Raw genomic sequence first — 17,935 nt, forward strand, 5'->3', positions numbered from 1 at the left:
TTTAAGCTTTACATATTTGTGAATTTTCCGGTTTTCTTTTAATTTATTGCCAATTTTCTATCATTTGGGAAAGTATTTTTATATGATTTAGTTCTCTTAAATTCTTTAACATGTGCTTTGTGTCTATTATATTTTTAATAACTGAGAAGAGAAGGATGAAGAAAGTTGGGCAGTTAGAAATGACAGACTAGTTTGCTGGTTATTTTTTAAGGATTATTTGTTATTGCGTTTTGTAAGGAATATTTGTTTGCTTTTATATCTGTTTTTGCTTCGATTTGTTATTAGAGAAACCTCCTTGTCAAGTTTATTTCCAGCATAAATTGATAATTGTGATGTATTTCTTTTTTCTCTTTCAAATTAAGATCTTATAGTGAGCTACACTTATTCATGGAATAAGCTCTACTTAATAGTGGATTACACAGTTGATAATATGTTGTTATATTTAATTGCAGATTTTATTTGTAATTCTTGATGTTGTGTTTTAAGTGTGTTTGGTATTAGGTTTTTGTTGTTGTTGTTGTTGTTTTAATGAAAAAGGTTAAAGTTTAGATATTCAAGTTTTGCTGGTGAAAGTTCATAGAGAATCTTGTTCATAGGAAACCTACGATCATTTTCTAAGGTGTAGGTAAATATATGTTGGGAATTTAAAGATAAATTAAAGGTAACTGAAATGCAGCTATACATTCTTTTATCCCCAATGCCTTTTTTTCAAGGGGGTGACGGGGCAGGGATGGCATGTTTGGTGTGCTTAGAGGCCATGCCACAAGGTGTTCAGGGAACCAACTTTCTCTGCAATTGAATAGGCTAGTGAGCTGCATACAAGATAGAACACCTATTTCCTGTATTACTTCTACTTTCCTAGGGCTGGAGCGATAGCTCAGCAGTTGGGCATTCGCCTTTCACGAGGCCAACCCGAGTTCAATTCCTCCACCTCTCTCGGAGAGCCCGGCAAGCTACCGAGAGTATTGAGCCCGCGCGGCAGAGCCTGGCAAGCTACCCGTGCGTATTGGATATGCCCCAAACGGTAACAATAAGTCTCTCAATGAGAGACGTTAGTGGTGCCCGCTCGAACAAATCGATGAGCAAAGGGGTGACAGTGACAGTGAAACTAATTGCTCAGGCTGGAGTGATAGCACAGTGGGTAAGGTGTTTGTCTTGCGCACAGGCGACCAAGGTTCGATTCCTCTGTCCCTCTCGGAGACCCCAGCAAGCTACCCAGGAATATCTCACCCACACGGCAGAGTTTGGCAAGCTTCCCGTGGCATATTTGATATGCCAAAAACAGTAACAACAAGTCTCACAATGGAGACATTACTGGTGCCCGCTTGAGCAAATCAATGAGCAATGGGATGACACTGATACAGTGACCGTGAAGTAATTGCTCATTTACTGTTCTAACACATTGTCAATATGTTGCTTGTGTTCATCTCCATTAATTGCTTTAATGCTTTTGACTTTAATGGTTAGGTTTCCCTTTTATTCTCCATATGTGTATATTTTTGCTTTCCTCCTCCTCTCTAATAAGACTTGTGAATCTTCTTTTTTGTTTTACTGGTCTTTTCAGAAAAATTATCTTTCATTTTATCTATTGTTTTAACCATTCTAATGTTCTATTTTGTTAATTTCAGCTTTTCTTTTTAATTCCATTTTCAGAATTATTCTTGTGCTGTTTATTACTACTCTTCCTTTTTCTCCTTTGGTAAATAATGTTCCTTTTATCTTTTTATTGATTTCTAATTTATAAGGTTTCCCTTTGATTTTATATTTGGTTCATGACATGTTTTCTTAAATGTTAGATAGTTTAGAAATTTGGTCATTTTTTACTTTCATTTACTGTGTGACTTGGAAACATCTCTACTAGAAAGAATTTATTAATGCTTATATTGTGGATAAGGATAGGATTAATTTTTATAAAATTCTATGTGGATAGTGACAAACAATAGGCAGTATTTTTTTTTTTTGCCACTCAACACCTTTATTGCAAACCACAACACCTAATCAGAGAGAGAGAACAAAAGGGAATACCCTGCCATAGTGGCAGTGTGGGGTGGGGGGAGAGATGGGACTGGGGAGGGTGGGAGAGATGCTGGGTTTACTGGTGGTAGAGAATGGGCACTGGTGAAGGGATGGGTTCTCGAACTTTGTATGGGGGAAACATGAGCACAATAATGTATAATTCATTTCAATTCTTTTTTTTTTTTTTGGAATGCTAGAGCTCCCTTTATTTATTTATTTTTTTTTATTAGTTCACCATGTGGAAAGTTACAAAGCTTTCAGGTTTAAGTCTCAGTTATACAATGCTCAAACACCCGTCCCTTCACCAGTGCATATATTCCACCACCAAGAATCATAATATACCTCCCCCTTCCCCCCACTTCCCCAGCCCCCCACCCCGCATGTGTGACTGGTAAATTTCACTTTACTTTCACTTTACTTTGATTACAATAGGCAGTATTTTAATTGCCCAAAGTTAGCATTTGTCTGTGTCATGTCCAATTCTAAAATGACCTCATTCTAAATATTCACTGTAATTATAAATAATTATTTATATAGATATAGATATAGATATATAGCACTGTTATCCTATTGTTCATCAATTTGCTCGAGCGGACACCAGTAACATCTCCATTGTGAGACTTGTTACTGTTTTTGGCATATCAAATATGACATGGGTAGCTTACAAGGCTCTGCCATGCGGGTGGGATACTCTCAGTAGCTTGCCGGGCTCTTCGAGAGGGACAGAGGAATTCAACCTGGGTTGGCCACTTGCAATGCAAACACCCTACCCACTGTGCTATCGCTCCAGTCCATATATATAAATATATGTGTATATATGTATGGCCCCCAAATTAGTTTGGGGCTCATACTTGGCAATCTTCAGGGTTGTTCCTGGATCTGAACTTGGAATCACTCCCAGTAGTGCTAGGGGACCATATAGCATGTCAGGGATTGACTCTGTGCCAGACACATGGAAGGCAAGCACCCTCCCCACTATACGATCTCTCTCGCCCCAGGATTTTAATAGTTTTTTTTTTTAATCTTTGAATTTCTCTGCAGCACTGTTTGGTGTTTATTGGACTTAGGATGTAATTTCTTCAAAATCTTCTGCCCATTCATTTTATTATCCTGTTAATTTTGATTAATTATAAAATTCATCTTAATATTTGCTAATTGTTACTTTTTGTTTTAAGTTAATAATTTCTCTTTCTACCAATTTGTCTTTAACTTTGGTCTTGACATCATGTTTTCCTAAGTTTGTTCCTTAAAATCAATTAAATTTTATTGGCTCCTATTGATCTAATGCTCTCTTCATGAAATAATTTGATTCACTGTTATTTATTGTAATGATTACTGTACTTGAGTTTTATTTCCTTTTAATTTGTATCAATTTTTGCAGAGTCTTAAGTTGTGTTGTTTATTTTTCTTTGGAAATTTTGCTTTCCCTTTCCCACCTCTCTAAATCACATCCTTTCTTTTGTAATTATTTGAAAACAATATGCAGTTCTATATTTACTTCTGGATACACAGATTGCCACACATATATGGAAAGAGTATGTGGAGCATAGAAAAATTATGCTGCTTGACTTTTGCATAGAATGTGGTAGAGCTAATTTTGCTTGAGAGTTATTTAAAATAATTCAATTATATTAATTATAGTAAATTTTATTACATTATTAATACGGTAAAATGTAATTTAATTTTACTACCCCAGAGAAACAAATATAGCTCACTTAGCAAACCATAAAGTATCTGTGCTAATAAAATATCTAAAAGAATTGATGGCTTTCTTGGAAATTGTATAATGAAATTGTCTTGAGACCAGAAAACAAGAATAGGGTAATATTCTTGGAACACTCATAGTTGCAAATATAAACTCAAACAGATTTTTGAAATATAATTTGACCAATGAATTTTCTTAATATTTTAAAATTTTTTCAAGAAGACATATTTTGTTCCATTTCAGAGGATAAAATATAAATGACTGTCATCCAAACCATTTCATGAAGCATTTATATAGTAAGGGTATAATTTGACAAATAAAACAAAAAATTCCCATAAAATATTCCTAACTGCGCCTTCCACAACATCCTGACAATAGACTTTGACTAGGAAGCTATATAAACAAATTTGGAAGAGGAAAAGGTATGCTTTTGTCTGCATCTCCCTCTGAGATGTGTACTTTCTTATTTTTAGAATGGGTATCTGGCCTTTCTGTGATGCATACTTTCTTTTTTTGTTTGTTTGTTTTATTTTTTTGCTTTTTGGGTCACACCCAGAGATGCTCAGGGGTTACTCCTGGCTTTGCACTCAGGAATTAGTCCTGGCAGTGCTTGGGGGACCATATGGGATGCCGGGGATCGAACCCAGGTCGGCCGCGTGCAAGGCAAATGCCCTACCCGCTGTGCTATTGCTCCGGCCCCCAGTGATGCATACTTTCTTACCTGGAGGTGCATTTGCCCACAATTCTTGAGTTATGTTTTCTCACTTTATGACATTTATTCTTCATCTTGGGTATTCACTTCACATCTATGTGGGATGTGTACTAGCTTTTCCATTCTGGAGAAGCCCGTGTTCACTCTTGAGCGTGTTTCCTTTCTCTCTTTCCCTCATCTCATTTCTAAAATAAACTCATCTTAATTCAAAAAATTTCCAAACTATATATATAGAAGTTGGAAAAAACTGTTAGTCAACCAATTCAGCAGTAAATTAAAAGAGCTATCTTCTAAGGACAAGCAAAGAAATGTCATTCTAAGAGTCCAGTAATAAAGAAAGCAATAGCTAATACTCTATGGGAAAAGAAGAAAATTTCTTCTAATTCCAGGAAATATTTTAATAATCTTGAGCCATCATTCTGATAAGAAAACTTTAAAAAGTTTTGGAAGTGGATGGAAAGATAGTAATGGAAATATGGCACTTGCTTGGCATACGTATAACCACAGTTTGATCCCAGAAACCACATATGGTCTCCCGAGGATTGACCACTCTCCAGGAGTGATCCCTGTGTGTGGCCCAAACCCCTCCCCAAATTCAATATATAAAACTTCGAGAAAACTGGTAGTAAGTGAATGGTTTTATCAGATGATGATCAAGACAATTATTAAATGGAGAGCATAGTCATGGATATAACACTCGATGTCATCTTGGTATTTGGAATAAACAACTCTTCCCAGAATGATTCCTATTCTACATATATTTCGAATGTTCCATTCAAAGAAATGGGGTGAGAAAACACAATTTTTATAATTAAATAAAAGAAAGTTATATCATTTATACGATGCATCTTTTCTCCATCAATGGCCTTAGTTCAAAACAAGTTCCTACTAATATGTCATTCTGACAGTAGGGTGGCGACATGGACATGCTCATGCTCTGCACAAGAGAGTGAAAATTGGCAAAAATCTTTATGGAAAGCAGCTAGACAATTTTAAAAAGAGCTTGAAAAGAGTTTATGCCCTTTGACCTACTAATTTCACTTCTGGGAACTTCAGCCTAAGGAAATCATGAGAATTGCTGACAATGATTTGTGTACAAGGATACTAATGGCAATGCTGTTTGTAATATTTAAAACAATGGGAAATAACCTAAAATGCCAAGTAATAGGCAGATTATGATAGAAAGTATGACATAGTCATGCAATGAAATAATACATGGGCTCTAAAATCATGTTTATGAAAAAGTATTTAAGCTAAGGGAAAGATGCAACGTATAGGTGGGAACAAAGCAGGATATAAATTTAATTTTAAGAAAAATAATATATTCAATATATATAATTATTTACAAGAAATATATTAAAATAATGCAAGGAATCTACAGAATATAAATAACATCTTTGTGAGGGTCATATCTAGTGTAGTCAGGGCTTACTCCTGGCTCTGTTCTCACTCCTGGTGGTATACTCGGGCCCATCCATATGTGGTGTTGGGAATCAAACCCAATTGGCCACATGCAATGCAAGAGCCTTACCTGCTGTACTGTCTCTCCATCCCTTATAAACATCTTACTGTAACTCTGCTAGGGAGTATGGAATTCAGAAAGCTTGTGTTGTGCTCCCCAGCATTGCCCAGGGATATTTGTTTCTCTCAGTGTGGGGCATAGCAGCTCTGTGCTTAGGTCCCAATGGTGCTGGCTGCCACCAGGACCCATATCCTGTGGTGCTCATGAGGCAGTATGGTGCCACAGATCAAATTCAGGGCTCCTTGTGAAAGGTATTTGCCCGACCCTTTGCACTATCTCCCTGTCTCCTAAAGTCAGGTAACTTGCGCCTCTGCTAGATCTCTTAAATCACCATTAGGGAGTCACATTTCATATGAAACTAATTTTAAAGTAGCACTGCTGTAGCACTGTCATCCCATTGTTATCGATTTGCTTGAGCGGGCACCAGTAATGTCTCCATTTGTGAGACTTGTTACTGTTTAAAAGTAATAGAAAAATGATCTCGGCTATAGTCTGATTCGCAGAGTATTATTTTTATTTTGATTAGTGTGTTGCACTCATAATTTCTAAACCTAACCACAACAGTTCAGATCAGTTGAGTGCAGAAGCTAGGGCTGGTCATGTCTTTTAACCCCACTTTCAGAAATCATGAGGGGTTTAGTTGTGGTAAGTGAAGTTACATGTAGATTAGCCAAAAATCTAACTAGTGTAAAATAATCTTATTGCCCTTTGCAGCCATAAGACAAAGATTTTTAGATATCTTTTACACTCTACTGAAGGATGTCAACAATTAGAATCACAGGGCTGGAACATATCTGTGAAATTCCCAGTTTTTTATTTTTTTTAAAAGCAGTGCAAGAAAAGAAATAGGCCAACAGCTAGGTTTTAAATTTGAATCTGAGAGTTGCAATATGTTTTGTAGGTTCTCTTATCCAATATTTAATACAAAATGAGACTTCTCAAATCCAATGGGGATTATTTAGCTGCTGGGAAACCTGGTAGACATAGATTTCTTCTATCAAGTGGAAATAATGACATAACAACTTACAAGATACTAGTAATTGTGGGTATTTTGTATATTAATGCTTTTCAGGATCATAGAAAAGTCTCTTGGCATGATTTTTGTTGTTGTTACCTTCGCAAAGTTACACTTTTCTTTGTAGCACCTTTATTTGTTACATGTCAAATCTGTTTGTGGCACCAAAAAATCAGTTCCTGGAGCTATGGATCCAGGCTAAATCTAATTCACTATCTTCGTGAACAGTCCTTCAAATACTTGAAGACAGCTTCATGAATTTAATAACTGCTTTCTGTGGCTTTCTATTTTTTTTAATTTCAAGAATAGAACACAGTAGACTATAAAAATGAGTGTTATCAGTCCTCCTTTGGATTTTCTATGTAAATGTTGTTTAACATTCAAATGGTGCTGATTATAATTTGAGATATTAACAGTTAGATATGCCATTGTGTCCCTGTTATTGTTAGTAAAGGAGGTTAAACACTATATTAACTTCTGGGTAGAGATTTATTGTTGTTTTTGTTGAAGGAAAATTTTAAAAAGGACTAAAATAATATAATTTGCTATTGCCTTTGAGTTTTTAGTTTGCAGAAGCCTTTGTTTCCCTCTCAATTTTATTTTTTTTTTATAAAAGCATACATGTAGTGTAAATACAGCATCATATAAATGCAGAGTTGTTTTTTCTTCCTGACTTAAGCTGTTGTGTAATATGCTCTGTAGCCATTAAGCATCTGCTCTGCCTCCAAGATGCTCATATTTTCTTTGGTAGATGAAGGAAATTTACTATAGAATGTTTTCAAATTGGTTTAAGATCTCTGGCCTTTGTACCAGCTATTTAGATATACTTGATCTGGGTAACACGTGGGGACTATATTTCTGGAAGGCCTCCACGGCAACGTGGGAGTTACCGGAGTGGTTATGTTAACAACAATAAGCCTGCATTTTGCTGAATTTTATCTTCAATACAACCAGGGGGCTCCAGAATCTCCTACAGGATTCTTCTTTGTTATTATCCGGGTCTTCAAGTTGTGTGTCTTTGTGTGCTTGTGAGTAAGCAACTTAGCCAAGTGTTTGGACAGCTATTCTTTTCTTTTTACTGCTTTAACTTGTCAATGCCTCCCCAAGTCAATGAGCTATGTTCCACGCAAAGGTGAATGTGAAGGTGAAGGTGGCAGCTGTCTGTTGCTGAAATTTCTTCCAAGCTGCTCTGTGGCCCGATATCCACCTGTCTCTGATCCCTTGGTGTCATTGTCAGTTGACCCCACCGCTCACCCGTTGGCACTCTCTCTTCAGTGGAGTCTCACTATGCTCTATCCAGAAATGAAGCCTAATGGGGCCTGTGGTGGTGTGTTTTGGTCACTGTGTGCCATAGCCGTTCTGACATATTTCCCGTGCTTATGGTTTTAGAACAATAATCCATTCAGTCTTGTAAATGCAGATTCCTTGGAATTTAGAAATTAAAAGTGGGGAGGTAATGAAGTATACCTCCCTACCATCTGAATTGCCTTCTCTTTTTTCAGTTAGTCATTGCATTTATCTGTGATGGGTCTCAATCTCTTCCCTTTGGTAAGATTAGCTTGAGGTGACTCCCGCTTGAAGCTTTGAAAGACTTGGCTAATTACATGTTCATGTACCTCTACAGCTTAACGGTATGTTCTCCAAGCAACTGTGAGGCCCTGACTACTCACTGTAGTAATAAGCAAATGACCCTCAAATAGTATCTATATATTTTGATTACACATGATGTAATTTATGTCTGCATATTATTTGCTATGTATTTACTCACACGTTCCATTTACTTTACAAATAGTTTTTAATTCCTTTCATTCATTGGAAGCTATTTTGTACCAAATGCCCAAAATTACACATTAGTACACACTTAAATCAGAGATAATATTTCACATCAGTTCTTATTCTTTCTCATTTAGTTAAAATCCTCTAAAACCCATCAGCCAAAGAGTACCAGGGACTAAATTGGGTCAATAGACTTACCCTTAAGTAGGAAATCATCTTTGTCTACATTGTTATAAAATTATTAAGGTGTTTATTTGTGATACTGTTGTGAAAATTTGAAATACTAAAAAAAATTCTTCATTACATTTGAGAATTCTCATATTGTACATTGAATTAGATAGGAGCACTTAGAAACCCAGTTGTAATCCTCAGATTTTACTTTTTGACTTGGCTGCTGTGTGTGTGTGTGTGTGTGTGTGTGTGTGTTTTGCATTGGTTTTCTAGATTAAAAAGCACTAGGAATTTTTAATACTTAAGTAAAACTGATGATCTGCCTTATCCATTATATATTGAGAACGGCACTGTTATATTAATGGAGATAAAGAGATGAGCAAAATCTAGTCATTCTGTTTTAAATAAGGAACTGGTAGTACACAAGAATTTTACATAGATATTTTGAAAAACTTAAATGTACAAAGTGAAAAATAAGTATAAGCTAGGTGCCATGTAAATACAGACAAAATATATTATTTCTAGTCTGCTCGAGTATGAAAGAGGATAGGGCAACAGATTATGGGGTGGATGGTGGTTAAAGTAAGAGAGTAGTCAGAAAATTTCAGGTTGTGGAGATGGCTCAAAGTGGCTGGAAAACATGTGTATGGAAGCCCTGGTTCAGTTTTGGCATCATATGTTCCTTTGAGCACTGATTGGAATGTCAGAGCACCCACCGGAGAGCAGATCCCAAGCAGTTCTGGGTGTGTCTTGAAAACCAAAAGGAAGAAAAAATATTAGAAATTTTTTAATATAGAGTTGTATCCAGTGATGACATTTTGTTCTCTTTTTTTAGACCAGTGATTTAATATTAGACCTAAGTTTCATCATCACTTGAGACCTCGTAGTTTTCTTTCACTCTTTCATCCTATTTCTAAAGAAGGTAATAGATGAGTATTAGAGCAGTGTTCAGAGACTAGAGAGATAATACAGAGTTAAGGCACAGTAAGGCTTTGCATGCACTGACTCAAGTTCGATCCCTGGCACATCATATGGTCTCCCAAGCACCACCAGGAGTAAGCAGAGAGCCAGGAATAAGTTCTGAGAACTCTCAGGTGTGGCTCAAAAGCAAAAACAAAGCAAAATGATGTTCACAACTTCTTGGTTTAAGTCAGTGAAGAATATATGCTAATTAAAGATTTTTCTGTATTTTTGTGTTATGTATGGCTGAAAAAAAATGTGTGGTGGCTTTTATTTTGATAAAATTTCTAAATGAAGACTTGGGAATAATTTGAAACTGCCTGGAATCCTGCTCATGTAATTCAGTATGATTCTCAGTGCCACTGGGTGATCTTAACTCATTGGTAACATTTAATCTAGTACCAGCTATAGGATATATGTATATATGTGTCTACAATCCATGATGCTTAGCCTGTCAGTGTGATATTCAGGCCAGTCTGTTTCTGAGGACCACCTGAGCAATACTGGAGTGTACTGGTGGATAGGGGTGGAGGGGGCATGGAGGGCCAGGCATCAAACTCAGAACTTCTCATCTACCAAGCCTATGCCATACTTCTTCAGCTCTATCACTCTGGTCTAGGACTAAAAATTTTTTGTCTCATTGATTAATATATACTAAGCTATAAATGATAAATTGAGAGCCCAAGAGTTCTTCTAATGTAGACCCTTTATTGTGGGGAAGTAGGTGGGGACTCTGCGTTGTGTGTCCCATGTTGTTGCTATATCTATGTCTCACATTGCCACACTAAATTTTACCCATTTATCACCCCTTGATATATGAAATTTGATCAAATTGTCAGTTCTTGGACTATAGAGATTTCCCCACCCCTTGCCCCTTGGGAGTATTACACTTTTCAGAATTTTCAGAATTACTAATTCTCTCTTTTGAGCACCAGGAAATAACGTATTCTTTCTTCCAAGAGCTGTCTCTTCCTCTGCACCCTCTTATCCTCACTGTACCCCAGAACCTAAGGATGGGACTAATGTTTGAGGCAGTCCTTATCTCTGGTCTGGGTTAGAGCTAATAGCAAACCTAAGGTCTAAACTTTCTTAGTCTTTTTGACTTGTGGTTGTTGTTTTCTACAACTACAGACCCCGTTCCTGGATCTTTCATAAGGGTTATGTGGCATTCTCAGTGGTGTGGAAAAACCCCCATTTGCCAGAAGAAGTGTCCAATTCTTAGAATGAAGGGAAGTCGGGGAAGTAGTAGCAAGGGTGAGAAAGCAGTGAAAAATCATTGATGTTTATTTTCAGCAGTGAGAAAGCGGAGCCGTTGAAAGTGCATGGAAATATGTGGCCCATGCAAAGTATGTGCTGTGTGTACAAGTTCTACTTTTGTGCATTTCATGATCCTGGAACAAGGGTGGGATTGATGGTAACAGCAACTCACTTTCTTTAAGCAGGGAAGGATTTGTGAAAGAACAGTGGTTTCAGAGATCTTTGAAGTGATTCCAACAAGGTGCTAATTGTGGTTGTGGTTTTCCTTTTTCTTTCTTCTGTTTTTTTTTTCTTCTTTTTTTTTTAAATGGGTGGACCTAAGTCTACCAGGTGCTACTGAGATGAATGCTCTCAACAAGAGGCCTTAAATCCTCATCCTTTAAGTGTGGGACATGGCGAATAAAAGCATGCCAATTGCCCCATACATCTAGAAAGCTAAGGAAAAATTTGTCCTAGGAAATTATTTAGGATATAAACTGTGACTTTTGTTTAAATGGGTCCAGCATACATTCACAAAAGTTTTGCTTTTACTTTTCTTTGTTGTAAGTATAATTGGTTTTTGTCCTGACCTTGGTGAAAAGCACTTGAATAAATTTTAGTGTTTAATCATTTATTTGCTTCCTGCTTATGTTAATCTTTTTCCTCTTGATGTTTATTTTCAGGATACCTTGAGGACAGTTTTGTAAAATCTGGAGTCTTCAACGTTTCAGAACTTGTGAGGGTATCCAGAAGTAAGTAAATGCATTTATTACTCAACTATAGCCTACGATTAAATATATTTTATGATTTAAAGCTGAACTATAGTATCAAGAGTGACCACAAATTAGGAGAATTTGGTTTTAAAATCTCAGACCTTGGGCTGAAATCATAAGAATGTATTTTATTTGATTTTTTAAAATGTTTTCATTAACATCATCTGAGATTTTGATGTATAATTTTTTTTTAGTTATTCTGAATGCTAAGCTGTTGGTAATGCAGTGGATTCAGTGTTCTCTCTGTGACCATAGATGGTCGTTTAATTCAAAGGAAGTATGATTAATTAAATGTACTTCAGGTTGTTATGATAACCCACATAAGTTTCCTGTAGATAAGTGCTTTTTCTTACTAACATTTTGGTGGGGGCTTGGAGATGTACAGGATATACACACTAACATGCAAAGTGTAGAGGGATGCAGAAATTAACTTTGCAGATTGTAGTTGGATATAGATAGAAAGCATTGTTATCCAAAACAATGGCCAATTGTTTGTACTGACCACTTCACCTGAGACACCATTCTTGGCAGGCCGGATGTTCACCTGGCCAGCTCACTAAGCAAGGGGAAGGTTTACTTGACCAACCTTTGTTCTTATTAATGTGTGCAAATATATCTAAGACGTAGCTCTTGACGTGCTCATTGTACTCAAGCAGGTGGTACATTTCTTCTGGCTTTCTTAGGTTATGTAACTTTGAAGGATGTGTTTCACCTGACACCAAACATGTTTTTTTGGTTCATTTTATTTTATTGTTTTCTAATTTATAGGACCAGATCCAGCTCTGGTAGAGGCTCAGGGGTGGAGAGGGGAGAGGGTGTATGGCCATTCCTAGCCCTGGTAGGCCCAGTACAGGAGGTCTGATGGTTTTGTGTTAGAACTGGCAGTGTTGGGGGAGGGTTGTGCATTTCCAGAGATCAGATTCATGGCCTCATCATGCTAGGCATGTGCTCTGCCACATGGCTACTATTATCTCCCCAGCCCCTCATTTTACATTCTGATCATCTCACTGTTTGAAATAATGTTAATCAGATGATAAAGAGTTTCTCTGGTCCTTGTTAAGTCACACTTTTCATATAAGTCAAATTTGGGTGTTATGAACAAGAATTACAATAAGTGAAAAAGAACAAAACAAGAGGAAATTACTGAGGGTCAAGTATACATACAGCTTTAGAGCTGTGATTAGTGAAGGAATCTCTGAACTAGCAGGTGACTCAGTCTTTTGAATGTTGATTTCTTCAGTAGTTTGCATTTCTATGGGGCCAGAGAGATGATAGTTTAGCTGACTGGTGCTTGCCTTGCACTCAGCCAACCTGGTTTTTATCACCCTGCATGTAACTCAAACATGAAATCTTATAACTGTATCTCACGGTGATTCAATTTAAAAAAAAAAGTCCAAACTCTTATGAGTGATCTCTGAGCAGTCAGGAATAAGACCTGCATACAGACAGGTGTGATAAAAACCAAGAGACAAACAAACAAAAATATAGTTTGGACTTCTAAAGTGGTTAGTATAAAGAGCTTGTATTAAGGAAGTCAAATATAGGAACAGTTAAGACATAAATGAAGTGGATGTGCATGTGCCCAATCTCCTCCTGCATTGGTATTTACTTGGGGGCACTGTAGGTTGGAATCTAATATCCTGTTAGCCAAGGTTGGCATTTGCTGGGCACATCTATGTTCTAGTCTGTTGACCAAATAAGTCAGTAGATCCTGTGTGTTTTTACTTGATTAGTTTGTGGTGTGGGAAGGACTCTGACATTTGAAAGGTTTTATGAAATATTTAATTCAGAGAGAAACTTACCTGATTGATTACCACTTTTTGGCATCATATAAGGTAGAGGGCATTTGGAGTTGTGTATGATGCCTCCACGGTGTTCTTTAGTAAAGGCTATGCTTATAAGATGCTGGTATTTATATTTTGGTTTAAGTATTTAGTTTTCTAAGTTTCAAAATGTATTTTCATCCTTTGATGACAGTGATAGAAATCATGTGTCAGAAGAGCTTATTTGTATCTCATTTGAAATAGTAAACTCCATGAGATGCTTTAGATCACATCAGAAGTTTATGGAGAGTGATGTAAAAGCCGGAAAAATAAGAAGTAGATTAAAAATAACTTTGTACAATAATTCAGAAAGGAGTTAAATTAATATACTTTATTCTTTCTTAATTTATATCACCATATTTTTGAGATTTTTAAGTTGTCTGTCATAACAAACATTACTGATTTGTAATTAGTATATTAATTATATTTATTCATTAGTTAATTTATTCAGCAAACATTTTTTTCTACTTGGTATGTAAATAGGTGCCTCTAAAATACTTGAGAAGTTATTCTCCAAAGTTCTTTTATATATCCACATTATAATCTTATTTACGCAATTGAACATCATTGTTGATAAAATAAGAATTTTCTAAGTAAACATAAACTTCAGTACTACTCCTATGCTGTATGTCACAAATTCTGACTCCTTGATGGTTTATAGTATCTTAAAGATTTCTATCCTCTAGGTTTTTACTAGCATTTGACTCACTAATATATATGTTGACTATACCTAATGAAACTGTTCAATTTTAGGATAACGATCTTTCTGTTAAATGATATTATTTATCTCTTAAAAGTTAATTCAGGATCAGCTTTTAGAGTGACAAGGACATTAACAGAGATTAAAGGTTAGTCTCCAATTGTGATAATCTGAGGTTCTTTAGAGCTTTATTTCTAAGAGATTATTGGTAGTCTCTTAAAGGTGATTTGTAGACTTTTTCAGACTTCTCCAGCTTTCTGGGAGAGTTGCTAATGCTGATGTTTGCATCTAATGTAAATTCTTCAAGAAGCTTTTTAATCAGGAACATTGAACTTGTTGTTCTCACTTGCTCTGTATGTTATCACATAAAATTTGTAATTGGTTTATGTTTATTATTAATGTACTCTCGATGGTTCACCGCCTCTTGTGGAGGGGGGTGGTAACAGTGCCAATGGGCAAAGAGTGAACCAACAGGTGCTGCCCAGAGACACAGGCAGGTGCGTGTTTGTCAGCGTGCAGATTGTTACAACACACTAATCGACCAAAAGCTTGCATTCCATAGACTGGGACCACCTGTAAGGGTGATCAGGGGCTGCCCTAAGAGCCTCTGTCTCCCTTGGAGAGCCTGGCAAGCTACCGAAGGTATCTCACCCACATGGTAGAGCCTGGCAAGCTACCCATGGCGTATTCAATATGCTGAAAACAGTAATAATAATGGGCCTCATTCCCCTGATCCTGAAAGAGCCCCCAATACAGCAACGTTGGGAAGGATGAGCAAGGAGAGGCTGATAAAATCTCAGAGCCGAACTAGGCTGCCAAAAAGAAAAAGGACTAAAATGAGTGTCTGCACTTTAATGCATGTATGCTGGCATTGAAAGCATCCATCGAGGACCTGATGGTGCAAGAAGATTAAATACAACATCATTGGATTGACCGAGATGAGAAGGCATTGATCACATCATGCCATTTTCAACACTGGAGAAGAACTATTCCTCGGAAAATGCGACAGTAGAGGTGTCTGTGGTGTCGGTGTCCTCGTCAACACTAACTTGGCCATGAGCTTTGATTCGTTCAAATGCCTAACAATCCGAATCGGACACATATTTGAATAGATGTGGCTCATTGCCGGCAGTTTCTATCTTCATTGTCTATGCACCAACATCCAACTATGCCAAAGAAGAAATTGAGAAGTTCTACATGGAGCTGGAGAAGTTCTATAAAGAAGACCACATCTTCTACAAGGTCATTGTCGGTGATTTTAATGCCAAGACAGGACAGAGGTGGTTACCCAAAGAACTCCACATCGGGACCCATGGCCTAGAATGGAACGAACAGGGTAAGAAACTGAATTCATCATGTCGACCAAGACCATCTATGGTAACTTGTAGTTCGAGAAGGCCGAATCTAAACGTTGGACATGGGAGTCTCCCGTTGGACAGTTCCACAACAAAATTGACCAAATTGACAGTTTTGCCTGACCGATGTTGCTGTTGTTCCAATATTCCAAACGGGATCAGACAACTGTCTCCTGTGTGCGAAATTCTACTCCATGGAACAAGGAGAAAGGGCTGAAAAATTTAAGAAGAGAACTCCCAGAATGACCACCAACTGGGAGCTCTTTGGCACTATTGAAGCAATATGGGGAGATGCTGTAATTGACAACATTGATGAGGAATACGATTGACTGGTTCAGTACGTGCATGACTGTGTGAGAAATGCCCTGAGTGAGAAAGCCACAAAAAGAACGTTTGTCTTTTGCAACTCTCGAGCTCATTCGCCAATGTGGTTTGGTGCGATCCTCAGGCAATCACAAGTTAATGAGCTAATGTCTGAGCTCACAAAGCTGTGCAGAGAAAGTGATAAAGGAAGACCTTAAAGAGAGAAGAGCAAGAGCAACAGTGTTGGTCAATGCGGGCAGAAGCAAGGAAAAGTATTCACAACGCCTGCCTTTCCTTCGCCAACTACAAGACCAAGATGACTGCCCTCTAATGTTCTGATGGATCTATTACATCTTCCAGAATTGCAAGGGAAAAATTTATCCATGACTTCTGCTCGGATCTCTTTGATAGCCACGTCCACCTGCCCACATATTCCACAGAATGGATATGTCGTTCCCACCGTTCTCCCTTCCAAAATCCAACATGCCATTTCATCAGTAAAGAAGCGTACAGCACCCAGTCCTGACAAGGTCAGACCCAAACACCTGAAGAATCTGCTGCCAGTACTCATCAATACACTGACTTGGCTCTTCACATGCTACCTGCCTGAATGCAAGGTTCCGTCCCAATGTAAAACCAGCAGGACCATTCTGTTGTACAAGAAGGGAGACATCCATGACATCGGCAACTGTCGCCTGATCTGCCTGTTGTCCATTGTCTACAAGTTGTTCACTCGAGTTATCCTGAATAGGATTGGCAGAACACTAGACAAAGGACAACCGTGCGAACAAGCTAGGTTCCAAAAAGGATTCAGCACAATGAAACATATCCACACAGTGACCAAACTCATCAAGGTTTTGCTAGAGTTTAAGATGCCGCTCTGTATAACGTTCATCAATTTAAAGAAGGCCTTTGATTCTGTTGAGACTGAAGTGGTCATCGCAGCCCTAGCCAAACAGGGAGTTCAAACTCAGTACATCAATATCCTCTACGAGCTGGATCTCACTATTCTACAAGGAAGTGATCATTGACGTAGAGAGGGGTTAGGCAGGGTGACACCATTTCACTGAAACTCTTCATTGCCACCCTCAAAAACATCATGTGACGACTGGAATAGGAAGGAATGGGAGTGTAGATAGAAGGTTGGCAACTCCACCACCTCTGCTTCGCTGATGACATCGTTCACCAAACATTAATCAAGTGGCACAAATGCTGGCCGACTTTGACCGTAAGTGTGGAAAATTTGGAATGCAACTGAATCTCACAAAGACAATATTCATGAGAAACGAACTGGTTCCTGACATTCCATTTGCTCTCAATGGAATGAACATCTCTGATTGCAGCAGTTATGTGTACCTGACTCAACATGACGAACAACTTGGCACCAGAACTGCACAGGAGGAAGAGAGCCGTGTGGAACGCCTTCAGAAGTGTCAAAGAAGTTGTTAAGAGGACAAAAGAATCTGTGGCTCTGGGCACATCTTTTCGACTACACCATTCTTCCTGCACTAACTTCCTGCCTTAGAGACCTGGGCCCAATGAAAACAGAATGAGAACACTATTCGGGTCTCCCAAAGAGGAATCAAAAGAGTTATGCTTGGAGTATCAAGTTTCACTCAAGTGAAAGAAGGAATCCAGAGTTCTGACCTATGTTGACAATCAAGGATCAAGGACGCTGCCTTATTTGCCAAGGCATTGAAAATCAGATATGCTGGACATGTAATACAATTTGGAGATGACCATTGGATTAGAGTTATTACTGACTTGATTCCACAGGACGTTAAAAGAACGCCTGGCCACCCACCTACGAGATGGTCAGACTTCTTCGTCAAGACCCTGAATGAATTATTTGATGCTCTTCGTGTTCC

General features: G+C 37.8%; 1 protein-coding gene across 4 annotated transcripts in view; it reads left to right on the forward strand.

Moving 5' to 3' along the window:
* NFIB (nuclear factor I B) overlaps nt 1-17,935 on the forward strand; it is a 251,192-nt gene that overhangs the window by 151,994 nt on the left and 81,263 nt on the right. For all 4 annotated transcript variants that reach the window (XM_004600157.2, XM_004600158.2, XM_004600160.2 and 1 more), the window contains exon 4: nt 11,797-11,865. In XM_004600157.2, coding sequence (XP_004600214.1) covers nt 11,797-11,865 — 69 coding nt within the window. The remainder of the gene's footprint in view (nt 1-11,796; nt 11,866-17,935) is intronic.

Source organism: Sorex araneus, chromosome 1, assembly GCF_027595985.1.
Source record: "Sorex araneus isolate mSorAra2 chromosome 1, mSorAra2.pri, whole genome shotgun sequence".
NCBI lineage: Eukaryota > Metazoa > Chordata > Mammalia > Eulipotyphla > Soricidae > Sorex > Sorex araneus.